The 25,316-nt window shown below is 51.7% G+C and overlaps 1 protein-coding gene across 3 annotated transcripts in view; it reads left to right on the plus strand.

The window, feature by feature from the left end:
- Positions 1-25,316, plus strand: part of CACNA1S (calcium voltage-gated channel subunit alpha1 S) — a 68,551-nt gene that overhangs the window by 7,376 nt on the left and 35,859 nt on the right. For all 3 annotated transcript variants that reach the window (XM_035010360.1, XM_035010361.1, XM_035010363.1), the window contains exons 3-11: positions 10,204-10,343; positions 12,094-12,236; positions 12,416-12,568; positions 15,184-15,389; positions 16,783-16,886; positions 18,967-19,112; positions 19,552-19,633; positions 21,747-21,907; positions 25,011-25,236. In XM_035010360.1, coding sequence (XP_034866251.1) covers positions 10,204-10,343; positions 12,094-12,236; positions 12,416-12,568; positions 15,184-15,389; positions 16,783-16,886; positions 18,967-19,112; positions 19,552-19,633; positions 21,747-21,907; positions 25,011-25,236 — 1,361 coding nt within the window. The remainder of the gene's footprint in view (positions 1-10,203; positions 10,344-12,093; positions 12,237-12,415; positions 12,569-15,183; positions 15,390-16,782; positions 16,887-18,966; positions 19,113-19,551; positions 19,634-21,746; positions 21,908-25,010; positions 25,237-25,316) is intronic.

A 25,316-nucleotide genomic window follows, 5' to 3' on the forward strand; every position in this document is an offset into this window, starting at 1 on the left:
TCCTTGAAGTCCCACTTGCTCCCTGAGGTCTGAAGGAATGCTGCTCCTAGGGGGCACCCCTGACTGAGTTCAAGTCCTCTTTGGAAGGGTCACCATTTCAGCCCTGAGCAGCCTGAGGGAACCCATGTGGAAAAGCAACAAGGATCAGAGTTACTAATTATTGGGCACAGACTGGGAATCGATTGCTTTTGCTATATTATCTTTTTTTTTTTTAGGATTTTATTTATTTGAGAGAGAGAGAATGAGAGACAGAGAGCATGAGAGAAAGGAGGGTCAGAGGGAGAAGCAGACTCCTTGCTGAGCAGGGAGCCCGATGCGGGACTCGATCCCGGGACTCCAGGATCATGACCTGAGCCGAAGGCAGTCGCTTAACCGACTGATCCACCCAGGCGCCCCATGCTTTTGCTATATTATCTTACTTCATCCTCAAAGCAATCCTGTGTCCAAGTACGCTTTTCAAACAATGCAAACATGACTGATTAAAATAAAGAAGGAACGCATGTCAAAGATCAATTCAACCTAGAAGAGAACAAACAGGAGGGTAAAGCTGATTCAAAGAGAATTAGAGGAACAGAAGTGTATGATATTGGAGAAAGAAATGATGGAATAAGATTACCAGGTTAGACACCAAGCTGGCTGATGTCCCACAGGGCAGTGAAGCAGTAACCCATTGGGGTTATCTTTTCTGGCACGCAGAAATCATTTGCATCTCCACAGGACCGAACTGTGAGAGTTGAACAGGTACCTTCCCTCAGCTCAGTGGGTTACAAGGGCAGGCGAGGGGAAGGATATTAGGCAATGTTGGGAAACCGGTGGGGACCGTTCCCACACTGCTGGCATCTAGCAGGTAGAGGCCGGGGATGCTGCTGAACATCCCACCATGCCCAGGATGGCCCCCTCCCACCAAGAAAGAATTCTCCGGCTTGCAATGTGAATAAGGCCGGGGCTGATAAACTTTGTCCTAGATCATGAAATAGTCCTTGGCCAGGCCTGTTATAAAATGCTCCAACATGACATTACAAGGACATGGCGACCTCCCTCTGCCTAATTTCTAAGTTCTGGCTGATTTTTGGTGCACCAGTCAGGTGGGCCTTGGTGGTGCCCGGGGCAGGGCCAGGCTTAGCGGGATTCAGCCTTTCAGCTTGTCCTTGGCCTCCGCATCCCTGGCCTCTCCATCCCCGGCCCTCGGAGAGCAGTGGGCCCACCCCTGCCAGCCCTCCTGTGTCAGCAGACTCTCGGCCAGGCCCCAGTACATTCCTGGGGTTCAGGTTCCTGTGCAGTTCTCTGCACAAGGCTGCAGCCTAAGCCTCTGGCATCCAGGGCACTTGTCTTTTTATAGGGTCTGGAATGTGCCTGCCAACTCCTGCGGCCAGCAGCCCACTCCACCTCACTATCTGGGGAGGCTCTGGCCTCAGATGGACCCCAGCTCTGGCCTTGCTCTTCAGAGATCCGAACCTGCCGGGCCCAGGTGATCAAGCCTGGGTCACCGTACAGGGTCTGGCAAAGTAAAATGAAAGCCTGCCTTTCGGCCTCACCTCGGAGCCTGCCCTCTCCCACTTCAGGGACTCAGCTCCCCTTCTGGGGGCTTAGCATTCCCCACCCTAATCTGCACCCCTCGCACAGAGCAGGGCTGTGGACGGGGAGGTAGTGAACAACGGAAGCCTGGAAGAAACCCTGGGCGCCCTGTCCAAGTTGTGCAGACTTTGGGGGAGTTAGGGGGGACAGAGGCCTTTCACATCAGACAAACCTGCCTCCAACCTGGACTTCTGGCAGCTTCCTAAACTCTCTGTGCCCCAGTCACCTCACAGGGGACCACGATAGTAACCTTTGCAGAACTCTTACATCGATGAGGGCCATGACGTCACGTCCCACCTGGCACACAGGGGTTGTGCGGTTTTCATTCTTTTCCTTCTCTGCCCGACCAGCCCTCCCAGACCACAAGCATGGGGCCATGGCAGACCTGGGCGGGGTTGGGGGGACAGGACCTGACAAACCCCTCCAGGTGTCCCAGGCATGCTGTTTCTCTCCCTCCTCAGCGTGGCCTCCCTCTCTCAGGCTGAGACCACTGACCCTGGAATCAAACTGTCTAGCTTCACACTATGGTTCTATCACGTAGTAGTTGTGTGATCCCAGAGAAATCACTTAACCCCTCTGGGCTTCAGTTTCCTCATCTGTAAAATGAGGGTAGGAGTACCTCCCTTATACGGTTCTGTGAGGATTAAATGTATGTATGTGGCTAGAATAAAGCCTGGTACATAAGTGGGTGCTTAATAAATCTTAGCTATCATTATGATTACCTAAGACAGGACTGGTCTCCCAACTCCTCCCAGCTTGGGCACCCCGCTTTCCCCTCATCCCCCCTGTCACCACCACCGCAAGTATGCAGACTCCTCCTAATACTCTCGGCTCCACGGTCTTGCTTGGGTAGAAAGCCCTGACATGTCTGACCCACCAGGACCTTGGAGAGTCTGGTTCTCCTGCGTGGGAAGTGAAGGGGAAGTAGGATGGCAGGAGAGACCCACTCAGATCACATCTATTTGGGTAAGAGTCCATCAGGCTAAATATAGCCACATTCCTCACTCCTGAACGGGTCATTTTCCAAACCTGGAGGCTGAGGTGGTCATGGAGATAGACGCCAGGACCCTGGTCACCCCGTGAATAGTGTGGCCACCGGACACCAGGCTGGCTTAGTAGAAAAGTCGTTGACTCAGTCACGGCAGGTGGGACAAGCCCTCTTGGCCTCGGGCAGCCTGCTTCCCTCTCTAAGCCCCATTCTCCTCATCTGGGAAGTAGGAAAAACAGTGTAACAGGGCTGAACCTTCCTCTACAATTGAGGTGCTCAGGAAATGTCATCCTTTTTCCTAGAAATCAACGTTCTCTTGATTCTGAGCCTGCATCCCTCTGGATGGGGAGAACCTCAACCTCAGTAATTCTCGGTGCTCTCTGTTAGCCTGCCTGCACTGGGCTTGGGCCAGGCTCTGTGTCTCAGGCAGTGCTAAGGGTCCCGGGTTACAGGTGCTCTGTCCACCCCAGATGAGGCCATATTGTTCTAGGCCCATGGTCCCCTCAGGTCTGCCCCCCACTGTCTCCATGCAAAGTTGAAGGGGTGGGAATCCTTGGCAAGGTGGGACCCTGCTTTCTCGGGGGGCCCTGGGGCCTCCTCCCAGACCCTGCTACATCTTTAGGGCATGATGAGGAAGCAGACCACAGACCAAATCTACCCTAGAGGCTTCTCAACCCTAGGGGGAATCTCTGTTTTCCCAGTGAGATGGCTCTGTCCCCTCAACCCTTTTCCACATGGTGGGTTCAGCCTTTAGAAGGCAAAGGCCTGGGGCCCTGGCACAAACCTCTCCTGAGGCAGGAGGCCCACCATTTCTGTCTGCTTAAGGGAGCAAGAAAGGGGACGAATACAGGAGGAAAACAATCATTAATGTTATGAAAGTATCTTATAATAGCAGCACCCAGCCAGCCTGCTTCGAACACTTGCTGGGAGGCCCGCAAGCACGAAGGGCTGGGTGCGGACGCCCATCCGGAGCCCCGCCCCACCCAGCCCGAGCCCTCTCCAAGCACCGGGTTCCCTCTCCCTTGGCCAAACCCACTTCGGCTCCTGAAGCAAATGTGCCTTAAAGAGTTAACAACAAATATGAAAGAATGCCCTCCCGCCGGGAGGATTTGTATCCTAATAGATCACAAGGGGTTGACCCTAAGGAAGGAGACCCAGGCCCAGGTGATGGAGAGGGCGTGTGGGAGCAGGCCTCCTTCCCAGGGAGCCCTTTGACTGAGCCATTCTGACTCCTCTGTCAGCCCTGCTCTAGGCTGCTATGGCTCTCTCTGAGCCCTCCAAGGGGACCGCTGGGGGCCTGGGGGCCTGGAGCCCAGTCCAGTCTTCCTGCCGGCCACAGAGTTGGGGCGGGGATGAGGAGGAAGAGGGTGCGGTAACAGCTGTCTCTGTGGTCTCAGACAGGGACGAGCCACCTCCTGCCACCTTCCCTCGGCGCCCAGTACAAGCCAGGGGGAGGAGCAGTCCCCATGGCAGGACTGGCTGATCCTTATGGCTGGAAGACAGCCTGAAAATAGAGGCGGTAGGACGGTGAGGGGAGTGCCATCTGAGCCCTGCCTTTTTCAGCCCGTCCAGGACTTCGGGAGTGTCCAGCTCTAACAGCCCCAGGAGCAGGTGCAAGGCCTGTGGGTCAGGGCCATACACCAGGCCTACCTCCGGCCAAGAGGGGCCCCCGAAAGCCCCGGTTAGAGGTCTGTCCATGGAGAAACCAGAACTCCTTGAAAGGGACATGTGGCAGTGAAGGCCCTTGAAGGAAGCTGATAACAAAGCTCATCTCACAAAGTCAGACGGGCTCACGGTCCTCCCACGAGGTCAGGAGGGTCAGGGGATCAGAGTTATCTCCCCGTTTCAGAGCCTGGGGTGTAGCGTCCCTTCTTAGGAATAGAGACCCCATGGCTAAGCCTGTATTGATTCTGCACCCAATTCCAACGCGTATATGGGGGGTTTGCCCACCAAGCAACGCTCTCACACCAGCTGGGTGTCCGACAATGTGAATGAATTCTGACACTGTCTACCTGGACAGAACACCAGATCTCACAGGTTAAGGGCTCAGTCCTACAAGATGGACACCACCACCCCCAACTTCAGAAGCCAATAGCAAGTCAAAGTTGTTATGTGTGCTTCTGATGGACAGGCTATGGATGGGAGGTTCCAATGACCCTCCCCTTGGGTTTGATTCATTCGCTAGAGTGGCTCACAGAACTCAGAGAAACATTTTACCTACTCGATCACTGACTCATTATAAAAGGATGTAACTCAGAAACAGCCAGATGGAAAAGATGTATACTGGGGCCTCAAGGTATGGAGGAAAAGGGCACGAAGCTTCCATACTTTCTGAGTGTTCCACTCTCCCTGCATCTCCACTGTTCACCAACCCAGAAACTCTCTGAACCCTGTCCTTTTGGGTTTTCATGGAGGCTTTATTACATAGGCATGATGGATTAAATCATTGCCCATTGGTGATGGATTCAACCTTTCTCCCCTTTCCCCTCCCTGGAGGTTAAGGGGGTGGGACTGAAAGTTCCAACCTTCTAATTACATGGTTGGTTCCTCTGGTGGCCAGTCCCCAACCTTAGGTGAGTTCCACAAGTCATTACCCTATTAACATAACAAAAGACACTTTTGTCACTCTCATCACTTAGAAAATTCCAAGTGTTTTAGGAACTCTGTGCCATTAACAAGGATGAAGACCAAATATGTATTTCACATTATAAATGCAATATCAGCACCTCCCTTTAAATTTTGCTGCAGGAGAGATGATGATTTTTGACTTTTTTTTTTTCATTCATTCAACAAACATTTCTTGAGCACTTGCTCCGTGCCGGGCAGCATGGAATGCTCTAGAGCAGAGATTCTCAGATGATTTGTGGGGAAAGACCAATTTGTTGCTTCCAATTTGCAGCCCACTGTGGACTGGGAGGGGGTCCTGCTCCGTGGGACCGCTTCACAGCGCGCACCCTGTGAGACTCACTGGGCCCAAACTGAGCCTGTAGTCCACCCATGTGCTGGGAAGTTGTGGTGAATTGCTATAACGATTTCCAGATGCTTGTTCTCCATGGCTGCACTTGTCTCAGAGCGGTAACAACAGTTTGTGGACAGCCCCGGTCTCCAGCCTGGATCTGGAGAAGCAATGCACTAAGGACACCGCTCATTCCTCTGATCACAAAGATTGGTGTGGCGGCTACTGTTCTAGATGCAGGTGACACAGCAGTGGAGAAAGCCAAGGCCCTGCTCTCATGGACCTTATATTCAGGCCAAGGGAAAGAGTTAAAAGAAAAAAAGAATGATATGGTGTACTATGTGGTGATCACTGCTAAAAAGGAAAACAAAGCAGGGTAAGGAGATAGACAGGGGCGAGGGGGTGAGGGGCGTCAGGTGCGTCTCAGTGATAAGGTGGCATTCAAATGGATCCAAAAGAAAGAAGACAGTGAGCCAAGCGGTTATCTGGGAAGAACATTCCAGGCAGAGGGAAGAGCAGGGGCAAAAGCCCTGAGCTCATTTCAGCTGCACATGGGGAGAGCACACACTTGTAGGGGCAGGGAATCAGAATCATCGGTGGGGGTGGGGGTCCAACCACAAGACCTCCCCCACCCACCACCACCAGAGACTCTGAGCAGCCTTCTGTACGGGGAGACCCTTGCCCCCCCTACCCAAATACCACTCCTGAGGGGGAAAGGTACATCTCTCCCGTCCACGTGGCAGAAAAACCATGGAGAATCCACGGTTGAGAATACACATGGTCTCAAGAAGGCTGCAGTTTGGTGAAAGGCGGTGAAGAACAGCATAGTATTACAGGGGAAGGTGAGGACACCCAGAACTCACTCTCCTTGTGCGGGATTAGAAAGACCTTCTTAGATGACAGGTCTTGCTTGGGTGACGGGCCGCAGGTAGGTTCTGGGCAGAGGGGCCACTGTGAGCGAAGGCACAGAAACTGGGGAGAGCTAGGGGACCTGAACGTGCTTGCACGTGACTGGTGGGGAGGCAGCAGGCGACGGGGAAGCCAGGGGGGTTGGCAGGGTTCGGGTCAGAGAGGGCCTTGCATGCCACGGGAAGGCACTGGATTTTTTCTGGTAAGCAGTATGGAGCCATTGGAGAATGCAGGCCAGCGGATGGTCAGATCTCTATAGAGAGGGGACCAGGGTGGCAGTGAGGGCAGCAGGGTGGGTAAGCGTGAGAGCGAGCAAGGCCAGGGCAGTGCAGAAGCAGGGCAGGAGGTGGATTCAGGAACCGTCGGAATAAAAAGGTCTGGACTTGGTGGGCGGTGGGACCCAGTGGAGAGTGATGGGAAGCGCGCGGAAGGACCCTGGGTTCCACTTCGGTGCCATTGACTGAGACAGGGACAAAGGAGGGAGAGCAAGTTCAGGGGCAAGAGGAGTTCAGTTTTTTTTTTTTTTTTTTTAAGATTTTATTTATTTATTTGAGACAGAGAGAATGAGAGAGAGAGCACATGAGAGGAAGGAGGGTCAGAGGGAGAAGCAGACCCCCTGCCGAGCAGGGAGCCCGATGCGGGACTCGATGCGGGACTCGATCCCGGGACTCCAGGATCATGACCTGAGCCGAAAGCAGTCGCTTAACCAACTGAGCCACCCAGGCGCCCCAAGAGGAGTTCAGTTTTAAGCATGTTGAATTCAAGGTAGGACAGAGCCAAGACCTGGTGAGCCACCCGCAGATGTGACCTCAGAAAACAGGTCTGCGGAAACCGAGAGAACAGGGCGCAAGCAGGGAACAGACTTCCACGAGGGGCCCAGGTCTCTCATCAGAATAGCTGTGATGTACTGAGCTTTTGGAACCTGCCAGGCAACTGTAGGCACTTCCTTGCTGGATGCCATTTATTCCTTAAAAGGACTCTTGCGGGGAGTGGGCTTATCTCAGTTGTACAGTGAGGAAGGCGAGATTCAGAGGTTAGGAGCTTGTCCAAAGGCGCGGAGCTGATGAGAAACCGCGAGCGGCATACCTGCGGCCTCCCACCTGCTGATGGTGGCCTCGAGGGGGCGCCGGAGGGAGCTGGGGTGGTTTAGGGAAGGTCGATAACTTTGATCTTAGGGAAAGAGAGCCGGGGCTTGCCTGCTGTCTCCAGTCCAGCATTTAATAAATATCTGTGGCATGAATGTGCCTCATCCCTCTGTGGAAGACTGAGCCCCGGCTGGCGGGGCCACGGGGCAACCCAGGGAGACATGGACAATGCTGTCCCAAAACTCAAGAAGGGGCATATCCTGGGTGAGGGCCCATGTTACGTGCACACCCGGGGGAGTTCCAGGCGCTCCGGGATCGGGCCGGGGGAGTGCTTAGGGAGAGCTGGGCCTCGGAGCTAAGGCTGTGGAAGCCCAGACCCCAGGTGTGGCCCGTGGTCGGCAAGCGTCCTCAGGGCCTGGTGGCCGCGGGACAACCACTAGCAGGTGCGGGCGGCTCTCCCGTGGACGTGGCTGGCCGCCCAACCTGTGAGCACCATGACTATTTTGGGCTCTGTTTTCCCTCCTCTCAACCCCACTTCAACTGTCTTGCCCCTGGGGTTGCAGCCACTTAAATATGTAAATGCTGACTTGACTTCAGCCCCTTCCCAGGAGTTTTCCTCACTAGTGTGCCTGATTCCCAGGAAGCCTGCCCTTCCCAGGAATGGAAGGACCCAGCCCATTCCAAGAAGACCCTCCATGGTTGCCGCCCACTCCACCTCAGCAGGGAGCTGCCCAGACTGCCCTTTGCAGCTCTTCCTGGAGTGAGGTGCCCCATGATTCCCACCTCATGTTCAATTGAGCACAATTCCTATAAACAGGCCCGTGAGGGGCGCCTGGGTGGCTCAGTCGTTGTGTCCAGTTCTTGGTTTCTGCTCAGGCCATGATCCTGGGGTCTTGGGATGGAGCCCCGCGGCAGGCTCCTCGCTCAGCGGGGGGTCTGCTTGAGGATTCTCTCCCTCTGCCCCTCCTCCTGCTCATGCTCTCTTTCTCTTTCTCTCTCTCAAATAAATAAATAAATCTTAAAGCAAACAAACAAAGAGAAACAGGCCCGTTAGTAGAATGGCATTCCAGAAAAAGAATGGAAGAGAAAGGAAGCTTTGGTATTACAAACTGGTGGGAGGAATTAGGGGTGAGGTTAAGGAAAGTAGGCTCAGTCCATTGTGCCTCAGTTTTCTATAGAGAAGGGGAAATTATGCTCTCAGGAAATTTCTCTGAATGACAAGTTGGGAGGTTTCTAGGACCATATCCATATCAATGGGCCATTTGGCGACCTCTTCCCTTGCTTCCCACACTTACCACTTGGAAGTAAAAATAAATTCTCTTCCAAATCATTAATAAGGTGGTCTGTCTCCTGATCTGGCTCCATCCAGAATGAAGGAACTATGAATTCATAGTATGAGATAGGCCTCCCTAGTGTGCTGATAGAGAGGCTCTGGTTGGGGGGAGTGCTTTCCTGGGTGTGGGTGTTGGTGACTAATGGTAAGAGCGGGCTTGGGGTGAGGCACAGCCCCCCTTGTTGGTCAGCTCCGGAGGGCCAGCCAGCTTCCCTCTACATGCCTCCCGGGGTCCTGCAGTGCCTCCGGTCCCACCAGCAGCAGGCTGGGCAGACACCCCCTCGGGAGACTGTGCTTGTTTGGGGAGACCTGGAGGGATGGGACGCAGGGCTCTTGGAAGCCCCCAAGCCAGGGTTCGGACGGCTGCAAGGAGAGCAGTTTCAGCCTGGAGTCTTGGCAGACGGGACTCTGCCTTCTCGTTTACAAATAGCTCTCCTGGGCCCCGAGGAGGGCGAAGGGTGACTGGGCCCCGGATGGGGTAACTGAGAGGATCAGAAGATCGGGCTCCAGGGGCAGAACCTGGAGGGGTAGCGAGGCCTTCCGCAGGGCGGGGCTGAGCTGAAGTCCCGCCTCTTACCTGCGGGGCCTCCTCCGCCCCCACATGCCCCGATTCCCCTCACCCTGAGTGATAGCGTGTGGCTGTCTGCAGACAGCTGGTGTGGGGCCGTAGGACACGCAGGGGAGGTTACAGAAAACTCAGTTAAAGGTCAGACCCTGGTAAGATCAGCCCGGAGAGGGCCATCTGGGGTTCTGAGAAACGCTCCCCCTCTCCGCCGCCGTGCCCACCGTCAGTCCCCAGGATGGTGCGAGAAGAAGGATGCCCAAACCGGAAACCACCTGGGGACCTTCCCTTTGAGGACTGCCCAGACCATTCATTTATTCATCCGATTCTAGGCCCAGGAAGAAGCATAATGAGAGAAATGAACAAAAATCCCCACACTTTATGGAGTTTGTTTTCAAGGGGGTGAGATAGGAAATGAACGAGATAAAAAAGTATATATATGGTATTTTTAGCTAGGAATAAGTGCTAAGAAGACAAACTAAAACAGACAAGAGGAACAGAAAATGTCAGAGGTCCCTCAAATTGTACTTGTGGGGCCAGGGAAGGCCTGGGTGAGGGATGAATCTTGAGTAAAGACCCGTAGGAAGGGAGGGAGCTGGCAACGTGGGGATGTGTGGTGGAGATGTGGGGGATGGGGGTAGAGGAATTCCAGGCAGAGGCAACAGCCAGTGCAAATGTCCTGAGGCAGGCGCATTGGAGGAAGGAGGAACGGCGTGCCTGGAGGGGAAGTCAGGGTGGCTCAAGGGTGCACTCAGGATGCACAGAAGAGTGGGGTGACTGTGTTTGCTTCCACAGGAGAAACTGGAGTATTTCTTCCTCATTGTGTTCTCGATTGAAGCCGCCATGAAGATCATTGCCTACGGCTTCCTCTTCCACCAGGATGCCTACCTGCGCAGTGGCTGGAATGTGCTAGACTTCATCATTGTCTTCCTGGGGTGAGGCCCCCGTGTGGGCGGTGGGGTTTGAGGTCAGAGGGGCTCTCTGAGGCTACTGTGCCCACCACTCCCTCCAGCATCCCAGAGGCAGGATGGAACCCCAAGCATTGTGCCAGGGGGCAGCCTCTGGAAGGGCCAGCCCCTGCAGAGATGCGGCCAGGGTTGGGGGAGAGCGCAGCATCGCCAGCTCACGCAGCCCTTCCCCAGCTAGGCACTCCGTGTTCCTTTATTCTTCTCCCATCACACACAATTGGAAATGATATACGTGGTTGCAGTGGCCAGCAGTTTCTGGACGTTTATAAATTTCTCAACCTTTATCATCCATTATTTCTTCCATGGACCTATACTAAGTACCTGTTATTTGGGTTCACAAAGATAGACATTTAGGAACCTGTATGTGTTGGCTGGGGCTGTCATAACAAAGTCCCACAGACAGGGGACTCCAACAATAGCAATTTGTTTGCTCAGCGTTCTGGAGGCTGGAGGTCCGAGATCGAGGTGTTACCAGGTTTGGTTTCTCCTGTGGCCTGGGACTGTGGGTGGCTCCCTCCTCCCTGTGAGCACGTGGGCTCTCCTCTGTGCCCACGCTCCCCCGGAGGCCTCTTTGCGTGTCCAAATCTCCTCTTCTTCCGATGACACCAGTCAGACTGGATTGGGGTCGACCCTCACGGCCTCATTTAACTTAACTCTTTCAAAAGGCCCTGTCTCCAAATACAGCCACATTCTGAGGTCCTGAGGGTTAGGGCTTCAACATATGAATTTAAGGGGCACACAATTCAGTCCATAACAGAATAACCCCCATTGTAACAGGAGCATTTATTAAGCACTGACTATGTGTTTTACATGTAACATCTCATTTAGGTTCTTCAACACTCTCAGTTTTCCCATTTAAGGAGGCTGAGGCTCAGAGAGGTCAAGCAACTGGCCCACGGTCACAGAGCTAGCCAGCGGCAGTGCCAGGATTCAAACAAAGGCCATCTTAGCTCCAGAGGCTGCTATTTAACCACGACGCTGCCCTTCGATTCAATAAACGTGATGTTGATTATTTACTCATTATGCTGTGCTGCTTTAGGCACCCTGGGGAAAACAGAATTCTGCGAATCAGCCTCCACTCTTAATGAGCTGCCTTGCTGGGAGGCCAGGACCAATGTATACAGAATAACGGAGTATCGGAAAACAGTACCACCCAGTGCGTCATTGCCACGGCAGAGTGTCCCAGGGGTTCGGTTGTCAAAGGGAGGATTCATAAAGAAGGGTTGGAGATGGACTTCAAAGGATAATGGGACTTTGAGTAAATTGAGAGGAGGAGCAGATGAGCAGGGAAGAAAATAAAAGGGCATTGTCGGGAAGTGCAGCATGAGGAACACTCATGGGGAGACCTAGCTCCGGGCTTTCTCCTCTGGGTCCCCACGGAGGGCACCGCCCACCATGGGGTACGCTCAGCTTGCAGGCTGGGGACCGTGAATGCCTGTGGCACATGGACCTCAACTCCCTTCAGCTCCCAGAGTAGACATCTCAGATGGATCCTGTACTCTTTTCCCTGAGTCTGAACTTGCCTCGGAATCTTTTCTAATAAAATTTTCCAGACAGACATCACCAAATCTGAGTTAGCTGTTGATGAGAGTTGTCACCTCTCCACTAGGCCTTTCCACAGGTCCCCTGAGCACAGATGGGACACGGGGTCCCAGAGCCACAGAACAGGGGCTTATCTGACCATGGGGCCCTCTTCTCTCCCTCTTCTCCACTCTAGGGTTTTCACCGTGATTCTGGAACAGGTTAACGTCATCCAAAGCAACACAGCCCCAATGAGCAGCAAAGGGGCTGGTCTGGACGTCAAGGCCCTGAGAGCCTTCCGCGTGCTCAGACCCCTCCGGCTGGTGTCCGGGGTGCCGAGTGGGTGCTAGTGCCCCTGCAGACGCCCTTCCTCCTCTCCCAACCCTTTCCCTTGCCGGGCTCTGGGTCCCCCTCCCACATTGCTGTCCCAAGGCTTCCCAGGATATAGAGAGAGGGAGGGCCAGGAGTCCAAGAGGGAAGAAGACTTCCCTTTCCTCCTCCCTGCTCGCCCTCTGCAGGCCTGCAGGTGGTCCTCAACTCCATCTTCAAGGCCATGCTGCCCCTGTTCCACATCGCCCTGCTTGTCCTCTTTATGGTCATCATCTACGCCATCATCGGGCTGGAGCTCTTCAAGGGCAAGATGCACAAGACCTGCTACTTCATTGGGACAGGTGAGCCCCCAAGGGACTGGGGAGGTGGGAGTGGCCCTAGGGCAACTCAAAGGGACAGCCGCCTCAGCCATGAAGAACCCCCAGAACTAGGTCCTTTCCTCCCACACCTGTTACCCTGAGGAATGGGTCTCTCTTGGTCATGGGAAACTGGAGGAAGGACAGGTCTGCCAGGGTCAGTGATCAGGGGAAGAGGGCTGAGGGCTGGGCCACAGGCTGCTTTGAAGTACTCCCACCCTAGATCAGCGTGGTATCTTTGGGCTTTCTGGGCCAGCTGTGGATTGAGATGCAGGCTCAGAACAAGCCTGAATTTCTTTTTCTTTTTTTTTTTTTTTTAAGATTTTATTTATTTATTTGAGACAGAGAGAATGAGAGACAGAGAGCACGAGAGGGAGGAGGGTCAGAGGGAGAAGCAGACTCCCTGCCGAGCAGGGAGCCCGATGCGGGACTCGATCCCGGGACTCCAGGATCATGACCTGAGCCGAAGGCAGTCGCTTAACCAACTGAGCCACCCAGGCGCCCCAAGCCTGAATTTCTATTTGTACTTTTCTAGGCAGCCATCCTTTTAGCTTTAACCTAAGAAGCCCCTCAGAGCAGGGGCCCACAGAGCGGGGTCTAAAGGGGAGCTCAAGAAAGCACCCAAGAGCCAAAGTGTCATTTGTAGGGTTATCAGAGATAACATATCTTGAGGCCCAAATGAACTTGAGCCAAGCCTTCCAAACCAGCCGTTCTCAAACTGTTTGCCCCATGACTCTTCACGCTCTTAAAAATTCTTAAGGACCCCAAAGAGCTTTTGTTGATATGGATTTTACTTATTGATATTCACTGATATTCATAAATAGGAAAACTGAGGAAAATGTCATAATATTGATTTATTAATTCATTTTAAAAGAACAGTGATTAGCCCATTACTTATGAACATAAATATCTTATTAAAAATAACTATATTTTCCCAAACCAAGAACATTTAGTGAGAAGAATGGTACTGTCTTACATTTTATCTAAATCTCTTTAATGACTTAGCTTAATAGAATCTGCTGGATTCTCACAGCTACTTCTGTGTTCAGTCTGTTGTGAAGTCACATGTCATGAAGGCTCTAGAAAACTCCACTCCGCATTCATTGAAAGATTGGGAGATGAAATAATGTCTTGGCATTCTTATAAAAATAATTCTGACCAGGGGCGCCTGGGTGGCTCAGTCGGTGAAGCATCTGCCTTCGTCTCAGGTCATGATCCCAGGGTCCTGGGATCGAGCCCCACATCTGGCTGTCTGCTCAGCAGGGAGTCTGCCTCTCCCTCTCCCTCTGCCGGCCACTCCCCCTCCTTGTGTTCTCTCTCTCTCTCTGTTAAATAAATATATAAAATCTTTTTTAAAAAATTAAAAAAAATAATTTGGACCAGGTGGGTGCCCTGAAAGGGTATGGGTCCCCCACTCCAAGATTCAGTGCTGCCAGCCCGCTGTGTCAGTCTGTCTCGGTCGGAGCCTAGCTTCTACCAGGGTCTACAGGAATTGGACACAGCACAAGAAAGAAGTGACTTCTATTAGGACAATCTCTCCCACCAAAAGCCCAGAATCTAACTCACCAGAATAACCCAGGATGGACAAGGCCACCAAGATCTGCAGTATCTCAGGAGACTCCTCACTTACCCCAGGCCCATGACAAGGGGACAGGCAACACACGGTCCAAATCCAAGTCAAGACAGTGAACTCTGATAGAGCTTTTGCTGGTTCCATTCCTAGTCCCCTCCCAGCTCAGCCTCTTCATGTTCCTGCAATAATCTATGTCCTATAATTAGCATTATCCAGACAGAGAGGAGGAGGCTTTCTATCACAGCCTTCAAACCAAATCTGGAGGTCTCCTCTGGTGTTCTCATGCATTCTTGACCAGTGCCGGCCAACAGTGCTCAAGAACCTTTCTGGGATGGGAGTTACCTGACTTGAAGGGTCAGGGACCCACTCAGAGCTCAGAACTCATCGATGTTCTCCTCTCCCATCACCAGAAGACTGAACCAATATGGTAAATATGGGTAAGGTAGGGCATTCCAGCTCTGATGAGCTAATCGAATCTCTGAACACAATAGGAGACTAAAACATCCTGAGATAAAAGGGGATCCAGGATGTCATCCAAAGAGCACCATCCAGGGACACGGAGGGGACTGCAGCCTGTTGGGAACGCCTGCTAAGAGCAGACCCCTGCCCCTAAAGCTTCATATCTCGTGCAGCTCATCTCTGTCCCGCTGGGACATCTCAATGTCAGCTCCCAGAAAGAACTCAAGTCAGAACACGGGTGGCCCCACCCCACACCTCCGCCCCAGCCACACAGGTGCCTCCTTTTTAAAAGCTCTGTGGGTAGACATGACATTCAGGTTACACCTGCTACATAGGGGGCACGAAGCCGACCCTCCGATGAGGCCCTGGGGCCCGAGATATGATCACTGCTGCCTGTAGATGCTCAAGCAGTCCTCTTCTCTAGCACCATATGCTCCCGGGGAGCACTCCTTTGTGTTTCCAGCTGAGTGTGTTCTAGACCTAGTCCTCAGTGATTGCAGACTATTCTTCTCCCATTCTTGTCCACCTGCGCCTCTTATCTGACGCTCACGCTGCCTTCTGCCTCCAGATATCGTGGCCACAGTGGAGAACGAGAAGCCCTCACCCTGCGCCAGGACGGGCTCGGGGCGCCCATGCACGATCAATGGCAGCGAGTGTCGGGGCGGCTGGCCGGGGCCCAACCACGGCATCACCCACTTCGACAATTTCGGCTTCTCCATGCTCACCGTGTACCAGTGCATCACCATGGAGGGCTGGACCGACGTCCTCTACTGGGTGGGTCTGGCCCCGCGGCTGCAGAGCCCCCTCCTTTCATCCACAGGCTCACCTGGCAGGGGAGGAGGTGGGGCCTGTTTGTCACTGACTCTAGGGTCCGTTGCTCCTTCTCACCCCTCCTTGGGAAACCTACACAGGGTGCATGGCCCCCTTCTTGTCCCCAGTGTGTGTCCCAGCATCCTCTGGGCAGTCCCCATGGTACAACCTGTCTGTGCAGGACCTAAGAGGTGGGTGAGGAATAAAAACAAGGAACCCATGGGTTCTGGTCTCAACTTCTAACTTTTTCTGAAGCCTGCCAGAGAGTGACTCATTCCTGATGACCTAGAATCTCAGATTTCCTGAATGACCTAGAATCTCAGATTTCCTGAGGGATGAAGGGCCCTCTGAGTCTCTTTTTGCCCCAGGGCAAGACTGCTTTCCGATATAAATATTATTAGATATCAGTTTCCTTGTCTATAAAATAAAAATACTACCTACATCATAGGGTAGTTACGATGGTTACTAGGCCGATTAATTGAATTACAACAGTGCCAGCAACATGCAGTGCTATATTAGTTTTCTTGTTGGAGTGTATTATTTATTTGGTCTTCTCCGGAGATAGGTTGCATTTCTTATTTAATCCTCCAACCATGGAAGCCATTGTTCCCACTTTACAGATGAGTAAACTGAGGCTCAGAGAGGTTCAGTAACTTGCCCGCAGTTATGGAACCAGTGAGCAATAGATCCAAGAATTGAACCCTCATCCATGTGGCTCCGATCCCAAAAATCTTAACCACAACGTGACACTGCCTTTTGAGGGAAGGTTATCCAACTGTCAGATGCTTGCAAACAGAAAGGATTGGTGCGAATAGTTCTTGTAAGCTCATATTATGGGAGCAAATTATTAAACATTTCAAAGGCCTGTCACATGTGTTATTTCACTTCTACTACAAGTCTGTGGGGGCAAGCGCATATCACCATCCCCATGGACAGATGGGATGATATTCAGAGATGTTAGGTGACTTGTCTAGGGTCACAGAGCTTGTTCGTGAAGAAGTTGGCCAAGCTTAGGCCAAGACTTTTTAGTGTTTCTTCTGCTTTGAAAGATCTTAGCTGTAAAGAAACCACTTGGAGAGAGAGTGTATGAGAGACTCCAGCCAGGGATGTGGATGGCTGGAGGGAGAAATGGGTCAGTCATGTCTGGGCCAAGTGGACAGTCAGCAAGGCTCCTTTTTGAGAAGTCCTTCTAACTACAGGTCCTAGGTCTTTGGAGAGGGAGGAAAGTCCCCTCACTGGGCCCAGATGGCCTCTCTCCTTCTCCCCCAGGGTCAGGTGGAGCATGAGCGCCCTGAGTCTGGAAGGGGACCTAAGCCCTCGGGTCAGTGGATGGGACTCACACCTCTCTCTGGACCAGGTCAATGATGCCATCGGGAACGAGTGGCCCTGGATCTATTTTGTCACCCTCATTCTGCTGGGATCCTTCTTCATTCTCAACCTGGTGCTGGGTGTCCTGAGCGGGTAAGGAAGCTCACAGGGAGCTGGGAGGAGAGGGAAGAAGAGGAGAGGAGAAGAGGGATAGAGGGTGGGAGGGAGAAGGGGCAGCTGGGATGGGGTGGGTGGAGAGGAGGCGAGAGAAGAAGGAAAAGAGCCAGAGGGAGAAGGAGAGTAGTGGGTAGAGAAGGAAGAGGAGCGAGAAGAGGAAGAGGAGGGCAGGGAGATGTGGATTAGAACCTCTGCTTATCCCTTCTGCCAAGAGCACGCTCCTGGGTTAGCAAGGGAGATATAGAAGATAAAGGTAAGAGCTCCTTCATTTTTAATTTTTCTTTCTTCTCCTCAAGCCTTCTCCCATCCTTTCCTCCTCTGTCCCTCTGCACCCACACTCCCTCTGAGTGAAGCCCCTAAGATCCCAGCCTCCTGCCCCTGGATGTGCCTGAGCTGATGCTTGGCATTAGGAGTCAGTGTAGCCTTCGGGTGAGGCACCTGACTCTGGAGCTAGACCGTCCAAGCTTAAATCCTTGCACTACCACTTGGTGGCTGTGTGACCTTGGCCTAATTACCTAACTTCTCTGTGCCTCAGAGTCCACATCTATCAAATGGGAATAATCTCATAGCGTTGTTGGGAGGATTAAATGAGTTAATACATATGAAGTACTTAGAACAGAGTCCAACACATAATGAGGGCTAAGTACTAACGGTCGTTATTAGAGAGGTTCTCTCCACGACGGCTCCACCCACCCACAGCGGACAGTCTAGAAGTGACAGTCCGCCGCCTCCCCCACTGCCATCAACCCCCTCCAGAAGCTCCCCTCCAGGCATTGTGTAGGCAGAATTCAGGGGGTCCTGTGAACTTGAATAAGAAAAACTTGTCTTTCTTTTTTATTAACTCTCTTTGAAGTTTAATGTTGCCTTTCTTTCTTTCTTTCTTTCTTTTTTTCTAAAGATTTTATTTATTTATTTGAGAGAGACAATGAGATAAAGAGAGCATGAGAGGGGGGAGGGTCAGAGGGAGAAGCAGACTCCCTGCTGAGTAGGGAGTCTGATGCGGGACTCGATCCCGGGACTCCAGGATCATGACCTGAGCCGAAGGCAGTCGCTTAACCAACTGAGCCACCCAGGCGCCCTAATGTTGCCTTTCATCAGGCATGGAGACAACATGCCACAGTAGTGGTTTTAGCGCTGACTGTGACTTGTCCCAGGAGAAACCACACGTCACATTACAAATGTTGCAAATAGTGCCTACACTCATTACTACTTTGAAACTATAATAGTTGTTAGATCGGCAACTAGATGTTGCTAGTTAATTAATAAAGAAACATACGTGGTACTTTATCACAATTTATATTTCAATAACTGTATTTTAATATGATCGATTCCTTTGTAATGAGATAGTTTTATTTTGTGTGTTTTACAACATTATTCTGAGGAGGGACCCATAGGTTTCATGGGACTACGCAACGACCCACAGCACGAAAAGGCAGAGGCCCTGCCGGGGCCTGCCCCCCGGGGGGCCGGTGCAGAGAGCCGAGGTGCTCATGTCCCAAGCCCATCACTATGCTCCAGCCTCCCTCTCTCCCCATCCTGCTGGGGCAGGAGGGCTGCCTCTACCAGTCTGAAGACCCCTCGCTGGCCCTCAGGTCCCTTCCTTCTAGCGCTGCTACCTGGTTTCTTCTAGACTCAGGAGATTTCCCTCCAGGCCTTAGGTCTGTAAGCACAACTACATTTCTAAAGTAGCTTCAAGGTCAGGGCAGCATGGAAAATGTGAGGATCCGTGGCTGATTCTGTGAGAGCAATGGGCTGTCGTGTCGTTAACCCCTAATATCCAAGGTAATCCCAAGACGAGGTAGGGTGAAATATCAGATGGGAGGAGCAGAAAGCAATGAGAAAGGCAGGCTGCATGGGAGGGGATGGTGAGGAGGCACGAGAGAGCCTGCCCCTCCATCACCTGGAAGGGCACCTGGACCCCAGATGACCCCCTGGACCAGAAGGCAGAAACACACCCAGCCACAGAATGTGCTCTCTCTGTCCTTAGGAAGCTCAATCCTCCTTCACCCCCTTTCTTTTTTCTCCTCCTTCCCCTGTCTCCCCTGTTCCATTTCAGGGAATTCACTAAGGAGCGGGAGAAGGCCAAGTCCAGGGGAACCTTCCAAAAGCTCCGGGAGAAGCAGCAGCTGGAGGAGGACCTCCGGGGCTACATGAGCTGGATCACGCAGGGCGAGGTCATGGACGTTGAGGACTTGAGAGAAGGTTCGGGCCCAAAGGCATGGTCAGCATGCCCTCCCCACCCCCTCGCAGTCAGGGCCCACAGGGAGCACTGCGTCAGGTAACCTCCTGTAAGCCTGGGAGGCCCATGGAGCAGGTATAACGTTGCCATCTTGCGGGTAAGAAAACTCAGGCCCTTAGAGGGTGAGTGACTTGCCTAAAGCCTTACATCTGGAAATGATAGCATCCAGGGGTGCCCGGGTTTCTTCCTGGAGTACAAAGAACCATGCCACCTGTCCATAACCAACCCCCTGTAGGTGTGGGCTCTTCCTAGGGCCGGGAGTGCACAGGGATTCAGGCCCACCTAGGGCCCATTGTCACAGGTGTCTCCAGTCAATGGTCCCTTTCCCAGTGTGCCCAGGCTAGGTGTGTCCAGCCCAGAGGGGCCCAGAAGACTGGTCCACTCTTTCTCTCTTGTTCCCAGGGAAGCTGTCTTTGGATGAAGGAGGCTCCGACACAGAGAGCCTGTATGAAATCGAGGGCTTGAACAAAATCATCCAGTTCGTGTGAGTATCCACCCTTCTCCTCAGAGTCTTCCCAGCCTCAGATCTCCTGGAGATGTGGAGTTAGAACCCATTTACTATTCCCCATTTACTGGGCTTTAGAGTCACATTCCTGTCCCTTAGTGCAACCAGAGGGCACTCAGCAGATGACCTAATTATATACTACCTCAGGAAGAAAGTGGGAGCCTGCCAGAGGGCAAGGAGAGAATTTGGCCACTACCCTCTGATCAGAGTGGCGTTGGCAGGGTAATTAGTCCTGGAAAGCTCTGCTTGGGAAGAGGGAAGGTGAGTGCTGTAAAGAGGTAGCACGGGGAGCTTTGCAGGAAGGAGGCTGCCCCCCGCCCCCCCAGGAGTCTGGCTCCAGGCTCAAGCACCTTTGTCTCAAGAGGAAGATGTGTTTGTCTGGTTGGCTGCTTCCTCTCACAAATTCATACATACTTGTGATTTTGAAAGATCAAACAATAGAGAAATACATCAAAGAAAAGATGAAGGTCCCCACTGCCCTTCAAAGGGGTAACCATGGTAACAGATGTGTATCCCTTCAAGACCTTTGCTATGCTTTTATCTCTCTTACACACACACACACATACACACCAGGTTTTTTGTTTTGCTTGGTTTTTTACGTGATAGGGTTTTTTTTTTTTTAAGATTTTATTTATTTGATAGAGACAGAGATAGTGGGAGCAGGAACATAAGCAGCAGGAGTGGGAGAGGGAGAAGCAGGCTTCCCCTCGAGGAGGGAGCCTGATGTGGGACTCGATCCCAGGACCCTGGGATCATGACCTGAGCCGAAGGCAGACGCTTAATGACTGAGCCACCCAGGTGCCCTACATGCTAGGGTTCTTTATGTTAACTACGGTCACTACAGAGCCTAGAACAGTGCCCAGCATTCGGGAGGTACTGCCAAGTATTTGATGAATAAATGAATATGATATACATAGTAGCTAGTAACTTATTTTTAACTTAAAATTGTCTATTTGGGGCAACTTTATACATACACACACGTCTTTTTTTTTAAGCCTTTTTTTTTAGAGCAGTTTTAGGTTCATGGCAAAATTGAACAGAAGGTACAGAGATTTCTCATGTCCCCCAGCCACCACACATGCACAGCCCATTAACCAACACCCCCCACCAGAAAGCCGTGGTTTACCTTGGGGCTCCCTCCTGGTGTCGTACGCTCTCTATATACATATGACAAATGTATAATGACATGAATTCATCATTCTAACATCATTCAGAGTATTTTCACTGCCCTAAAAACCCTCTGTGCTCCGCCTGCTCATCCCTCCTCCCCCCACCCAGCAACTAACAACTGATCTTGTTCTCGTTTCCATAGTTTCGCCTTTTCCAGAATGTCATATATTTGGAATCATACAGTATGTAGCCTTTTCAGACTGGCTTCTTTCACTCAGTGACTGACCTTTAAGTCTCCCCCATGAATTTTCCATGGCTGGATGGCTCACACCTTTGTTTGGTGTATCCTCGGATGTGAAGTATTCCACACTATGAATGTGCCATAAAATATTAATCGTTGCAGGTTTTGGCAACACCAACAACACCACAGGAACAGTCGTGCATAAGTATGAACATTTCCACCAGGCAGATTCCTAGAAATGGAATTGCTGGGTCAAAGCGTGTATAATTTTAAACCTTGGTCAACGCTGCCAAACTGTTCTCCAAAAAGGCTACAATGACTATGACAGTGCCCTTTCCACACACCCTCACCAACACCAGATATGATTAATCCATTACAGAATTGCTTTTATCATGAGCAACACGCCCCCCGCCCCCCCCCCCGCCGTGGGCTTTAATTAAAATGGAAGTGTGGGGGGCCCCTGCTGTTTGGCAGGCACGGTGCTAAGCAGGGCGCTTGCCTTATCTCTAACTCCCCCCCGAGGCTGGCATCGCTATCGTTCTCCTTTGCAAGAGGAAGAACTTCACCAGTAAGAGGCAAGACTTTAAATCGGTCTGGCCCTGCGGCTCCTGCCCACAGCGTCTCCCGTGTGGGACCACCGGACCAAGTCTGGCTGGAGTCCGTCTGGAGGCGCTCCCAGAAAGGCGGGTGCGCGGAGTGAGTCCGCTCTTTGCCTCCAGCCTCCCGTGTCTCCTCTCCCAGTCGCCACTGGAGGCAGTGGAACCGCATCTTTCGCTGGAAGTGCCATGACGTGATCAAGTCCAAGGTCTTCTATTGGCTGGTGATCCTGGTCATTGCCCTCAACACCCTGTCAATCGCCTCCGAGCACCACAACCAGCCTCTGTGGCTGACCCACTTGCAAGGTGAGACACAACAGAGTGAAGCCGGGAAGAGGACAGATGAGGCCAATGGCCAAAGCCAGCCAGTAGCAGCTCAGGTTTGGCAGAAGACGTCAGGCAGATATTGACATTGTTTTCTAGAAATTACAGGCTGGTAGTACTTCTTTCCTCGTGGCATTACCAGGGGATAGAGCAACGCTTTGGGAAGCCCAGGCGTCTGGGTAGAGGATCACAATTTCGGATACCGAACATAAGGATTACGAGCAATCTAGATCTCCAAGCATCCACATTCAAATTCTACTCCCAAAACAGCAATCTTTCACCAACTATTTATTGCATGCATACTATATGTAAGGCATAGAAAAAGAACTCAGACGCGGAGAGAATTAATATACTGCTTTTGCCTTCCAGGAGCGTTCTTAGCCAGAGGAGAAGATAGATGCTCACGAATAATGTCAAATCCATATAGGGACAGCAACAATAGAGGCAAATATGAGGTAGCAAGAGAAGGATTACAGGGGAGGAATGTTGGAGCTCCATGGATCTTAAAAAATAAGTAGATGAGCCCCCCAGCAGTCAAAGGGAGGGGAGGATTCCCACAGAAGGAACAGCATGTGCAAAGATGTGCAGATATAGAACAGTATGGAGAATTCAGGGAGCTGTAAGAACTTCATATGTGACTGAGAGCAGCAGGAGGGGTGTTTGCTCATAGAGGCCCTTAAATACTTGAGTAAAATGTGGGGACTTTAAGCCTCAGGCGATGGGAAGCTAATGAAAAGTTGTCAGCAGGAATAGAACACGATCAGACTGGAGTTTCTGAAAGATCAGCTTTGGTGGAAGTCAAGTCAGCCTCATCCCCAAGATAGATGTGCCTCTGCATGTGGAGCTCTGGACTGCGAAAAGGCAGAGACTAAGAGAACCGGGAGACCAGTCCCAACATGGTGGACCAACTAAGTGCGCTCCCCACTGTAGACACATAGCAATGCTGCCTAAGTCATAATAACAATATTTCAAAGAAAGGCAAGGAAGTCTCTGGATGGCAGAAATGAAGAAACCACTGAAAGCCAGAGCAGTGAGCTCATGAGTTGATTTCCAGGAACATTCTAGACCTAGAGCTAAACTCTAAAGGGTGGCGGTTGGGTTCTTAATGCGCATGCAGGGACAGGAGACTGGTCCCACAGCCTGGGTGAGGTGAGGAACAGAACTGACCCCCTGCATAGAGCCAGAGCCTAGGGCTGCCCTTATGTGAGGCAAGCAAAAATTTCACCACATTGGGCCAGGGAAAGAAGGTGGAAGTTTATCCATGCTGGAGGCTCTGGGAATAAGGAAAAATGTCTCAGGTGAAAAATTGAAACCCAATCTATGCCCTGTATAAGTATGGGGTCCAATTTGCACTGTTCCATATGGTATAGGGACCCTAAGCTAAGATAGTAACATAAAAAACTAGTCACAGGCAAGTGAAACCCCTGTGGTGCCCAGCAGAAGCAAACACAAGCCACCCCTTAGGGATGCTTCTCAACCCAAGGCATACAGAATTCCTGCAGGGAAAATGTTTCCCAAAGAAGAGCTCACAACAAAACAATCGCAAACCAAATTAGGAAGAGGGCCAGCCTGAGGAAGAATTATCAAGCACAACCAACAGGAGTTAGCAACCCCAGGAGCCTAAAGTAGTAGAACAGTACAAAAGACACTATGCTTAAAGTGATGAAAAAGATAAAAGAAGGGATATAACGAGAAAAGAAGACTGTCTTTTCCTATGGGAAGGCGCTAGGGAAAAATGCACTAGATGAGATGCATGCATGCATGCATTCATTGCCACCAATCTTCTCGAGATCCCCTTGACTTTGCCAAGCATTGCCAATGCATTGTCAATGCCCAAATGTGGACAAGATGTGAATACTGTCCACCAAAAGGAGTCAGAGATTTGAGGTTCCTGACCTATGCAGATAAATGGGTGGTAGCGCCACTTACTGAGATGGGGAAGGCAATCAATGGCTGGGTGTGTTTGGGGGTGGGGGAGGATGGGCAGTACTCAGCAACTTAGTCTTGGGCATGTTGAGTTTGAGGTACCTTTGAGATATCCCAATGGAAATGTCAAGAAGGCAGATGGAAAAACAGGTCTGGAACTCAATGGAGAGGTCTGAGTTGAAGAATTAAAATTCAGGAGTCATTGGCAGGGATGGCCATTGAAGCGACAGTCTTAGAAGATAGCACCAGACCAGCAGAGGATAGCATATGCTAAATGTACAGCTCAAGGTCAGCATCCAAAGATTAGGTAAAGAATTGCATCTGCAGAGGAAGCTTGGGAAAAGCAGGAGAAGCAGAAGAAATCCAGAGGGATATGGGGTCACAGAAGCTAAGGAAAGAGAATATTTGAAAAAGCAAAGCTGGTCAACTGTGCCCAGGGCTTCTGGGAGGTCAGGAAAAAATGAGGGTTAAAATGCCCATTGGATTTAGTGACCTGGAAGTCATTGGTAAGCCTGAGAGAGTTTGTTGGTGGTGTGATCAGGTGGACCCAGTTAGGTATGAATTAGAGAGCAAATAGGGCAGGGCAGGGTGGGCAGAAGTGAAGGGATCCAAGTAGATAACTCTCTGGAAGTTTGGCTGTGATAGGGAGGAGAGAGCTAGGGCAGCAGCTACGGGGAAAATGGGGACTTGGGCATTTAAAAATGGTGATGGGAGAATCCAGTTGAAAGAAGTTAAACACACAAGAAAGAAAAGGGATCATTGACAGTGGATTTTGTGAGGTGGGGGTTGGGGGGTGGGCAAAGCATAGGTGGACAGGTTGGCTTTGGATAGGTGGAGGACCCCCTCCTCCAGCAGGAGAGAAGGACGTGTACAGTAATGAGAGAGTGGCAGAGCTTAATTAACTTAAATGAAATTAAAAGTAATAAGACTCACTTGAGTTAAACGTGGTATGGTTTAGCGTTTGAGAAATTTACATCAGCGTTCCTTCAGTGGGCAAACATTCGCCAGGTTTTACGGATTTTGAGAGTGGAAAAGGGATGATGTTTTGGAAACATGGTGAGGGTGCTTGGGGCGGAGGGCTCGGCCAAGGCAGAGGCCTGGAGGCAGGGCGGGGAGGGAGGGAGAGAGCAGCGCTGAGGCTGGGTCGCCCACCCTGCAGACGTGGCCAACCGGGTGCTGCTGGCCCTCTTCACCATCGAGATGCTGATGAAGATATACGGGCTGGGACTGCACCAGTACTTCATGTCCATCTTCAACCGCTTCGACTGCTTCGTGGTGTGCAGCGGCATCCTGGAGATCCTGCTCGTGGAATGGGGCGCCATGAGCCCCCTGGGCATCTCCGTGCTGCGCTGCATCCGCCTCCTTAGGATCTTCAAGATCACCAAGTGAGCTCTGGGCGGCGGGCAGGCGCGGCTCCCGGGGGGACCCAAGAGGACAGCGTGCCTGGTCTGGTCCGCACGGGCTC

Source organism: Mirounga leonina, unplaced genomic scaffold, assembly GCF_011800145.1.
Source record: "Mirounga leonina isolate KUSES-001 unplaced genomic scaffold, KU_Mleo_1.0 Mir_154, whole genome shotgun sequence".
Lineage (NCBI taxonomy): Eukaryota > Metazoa > Chordata > Mammalia > Carnivora > Phocidae > Mirounga > Mirounga leonina.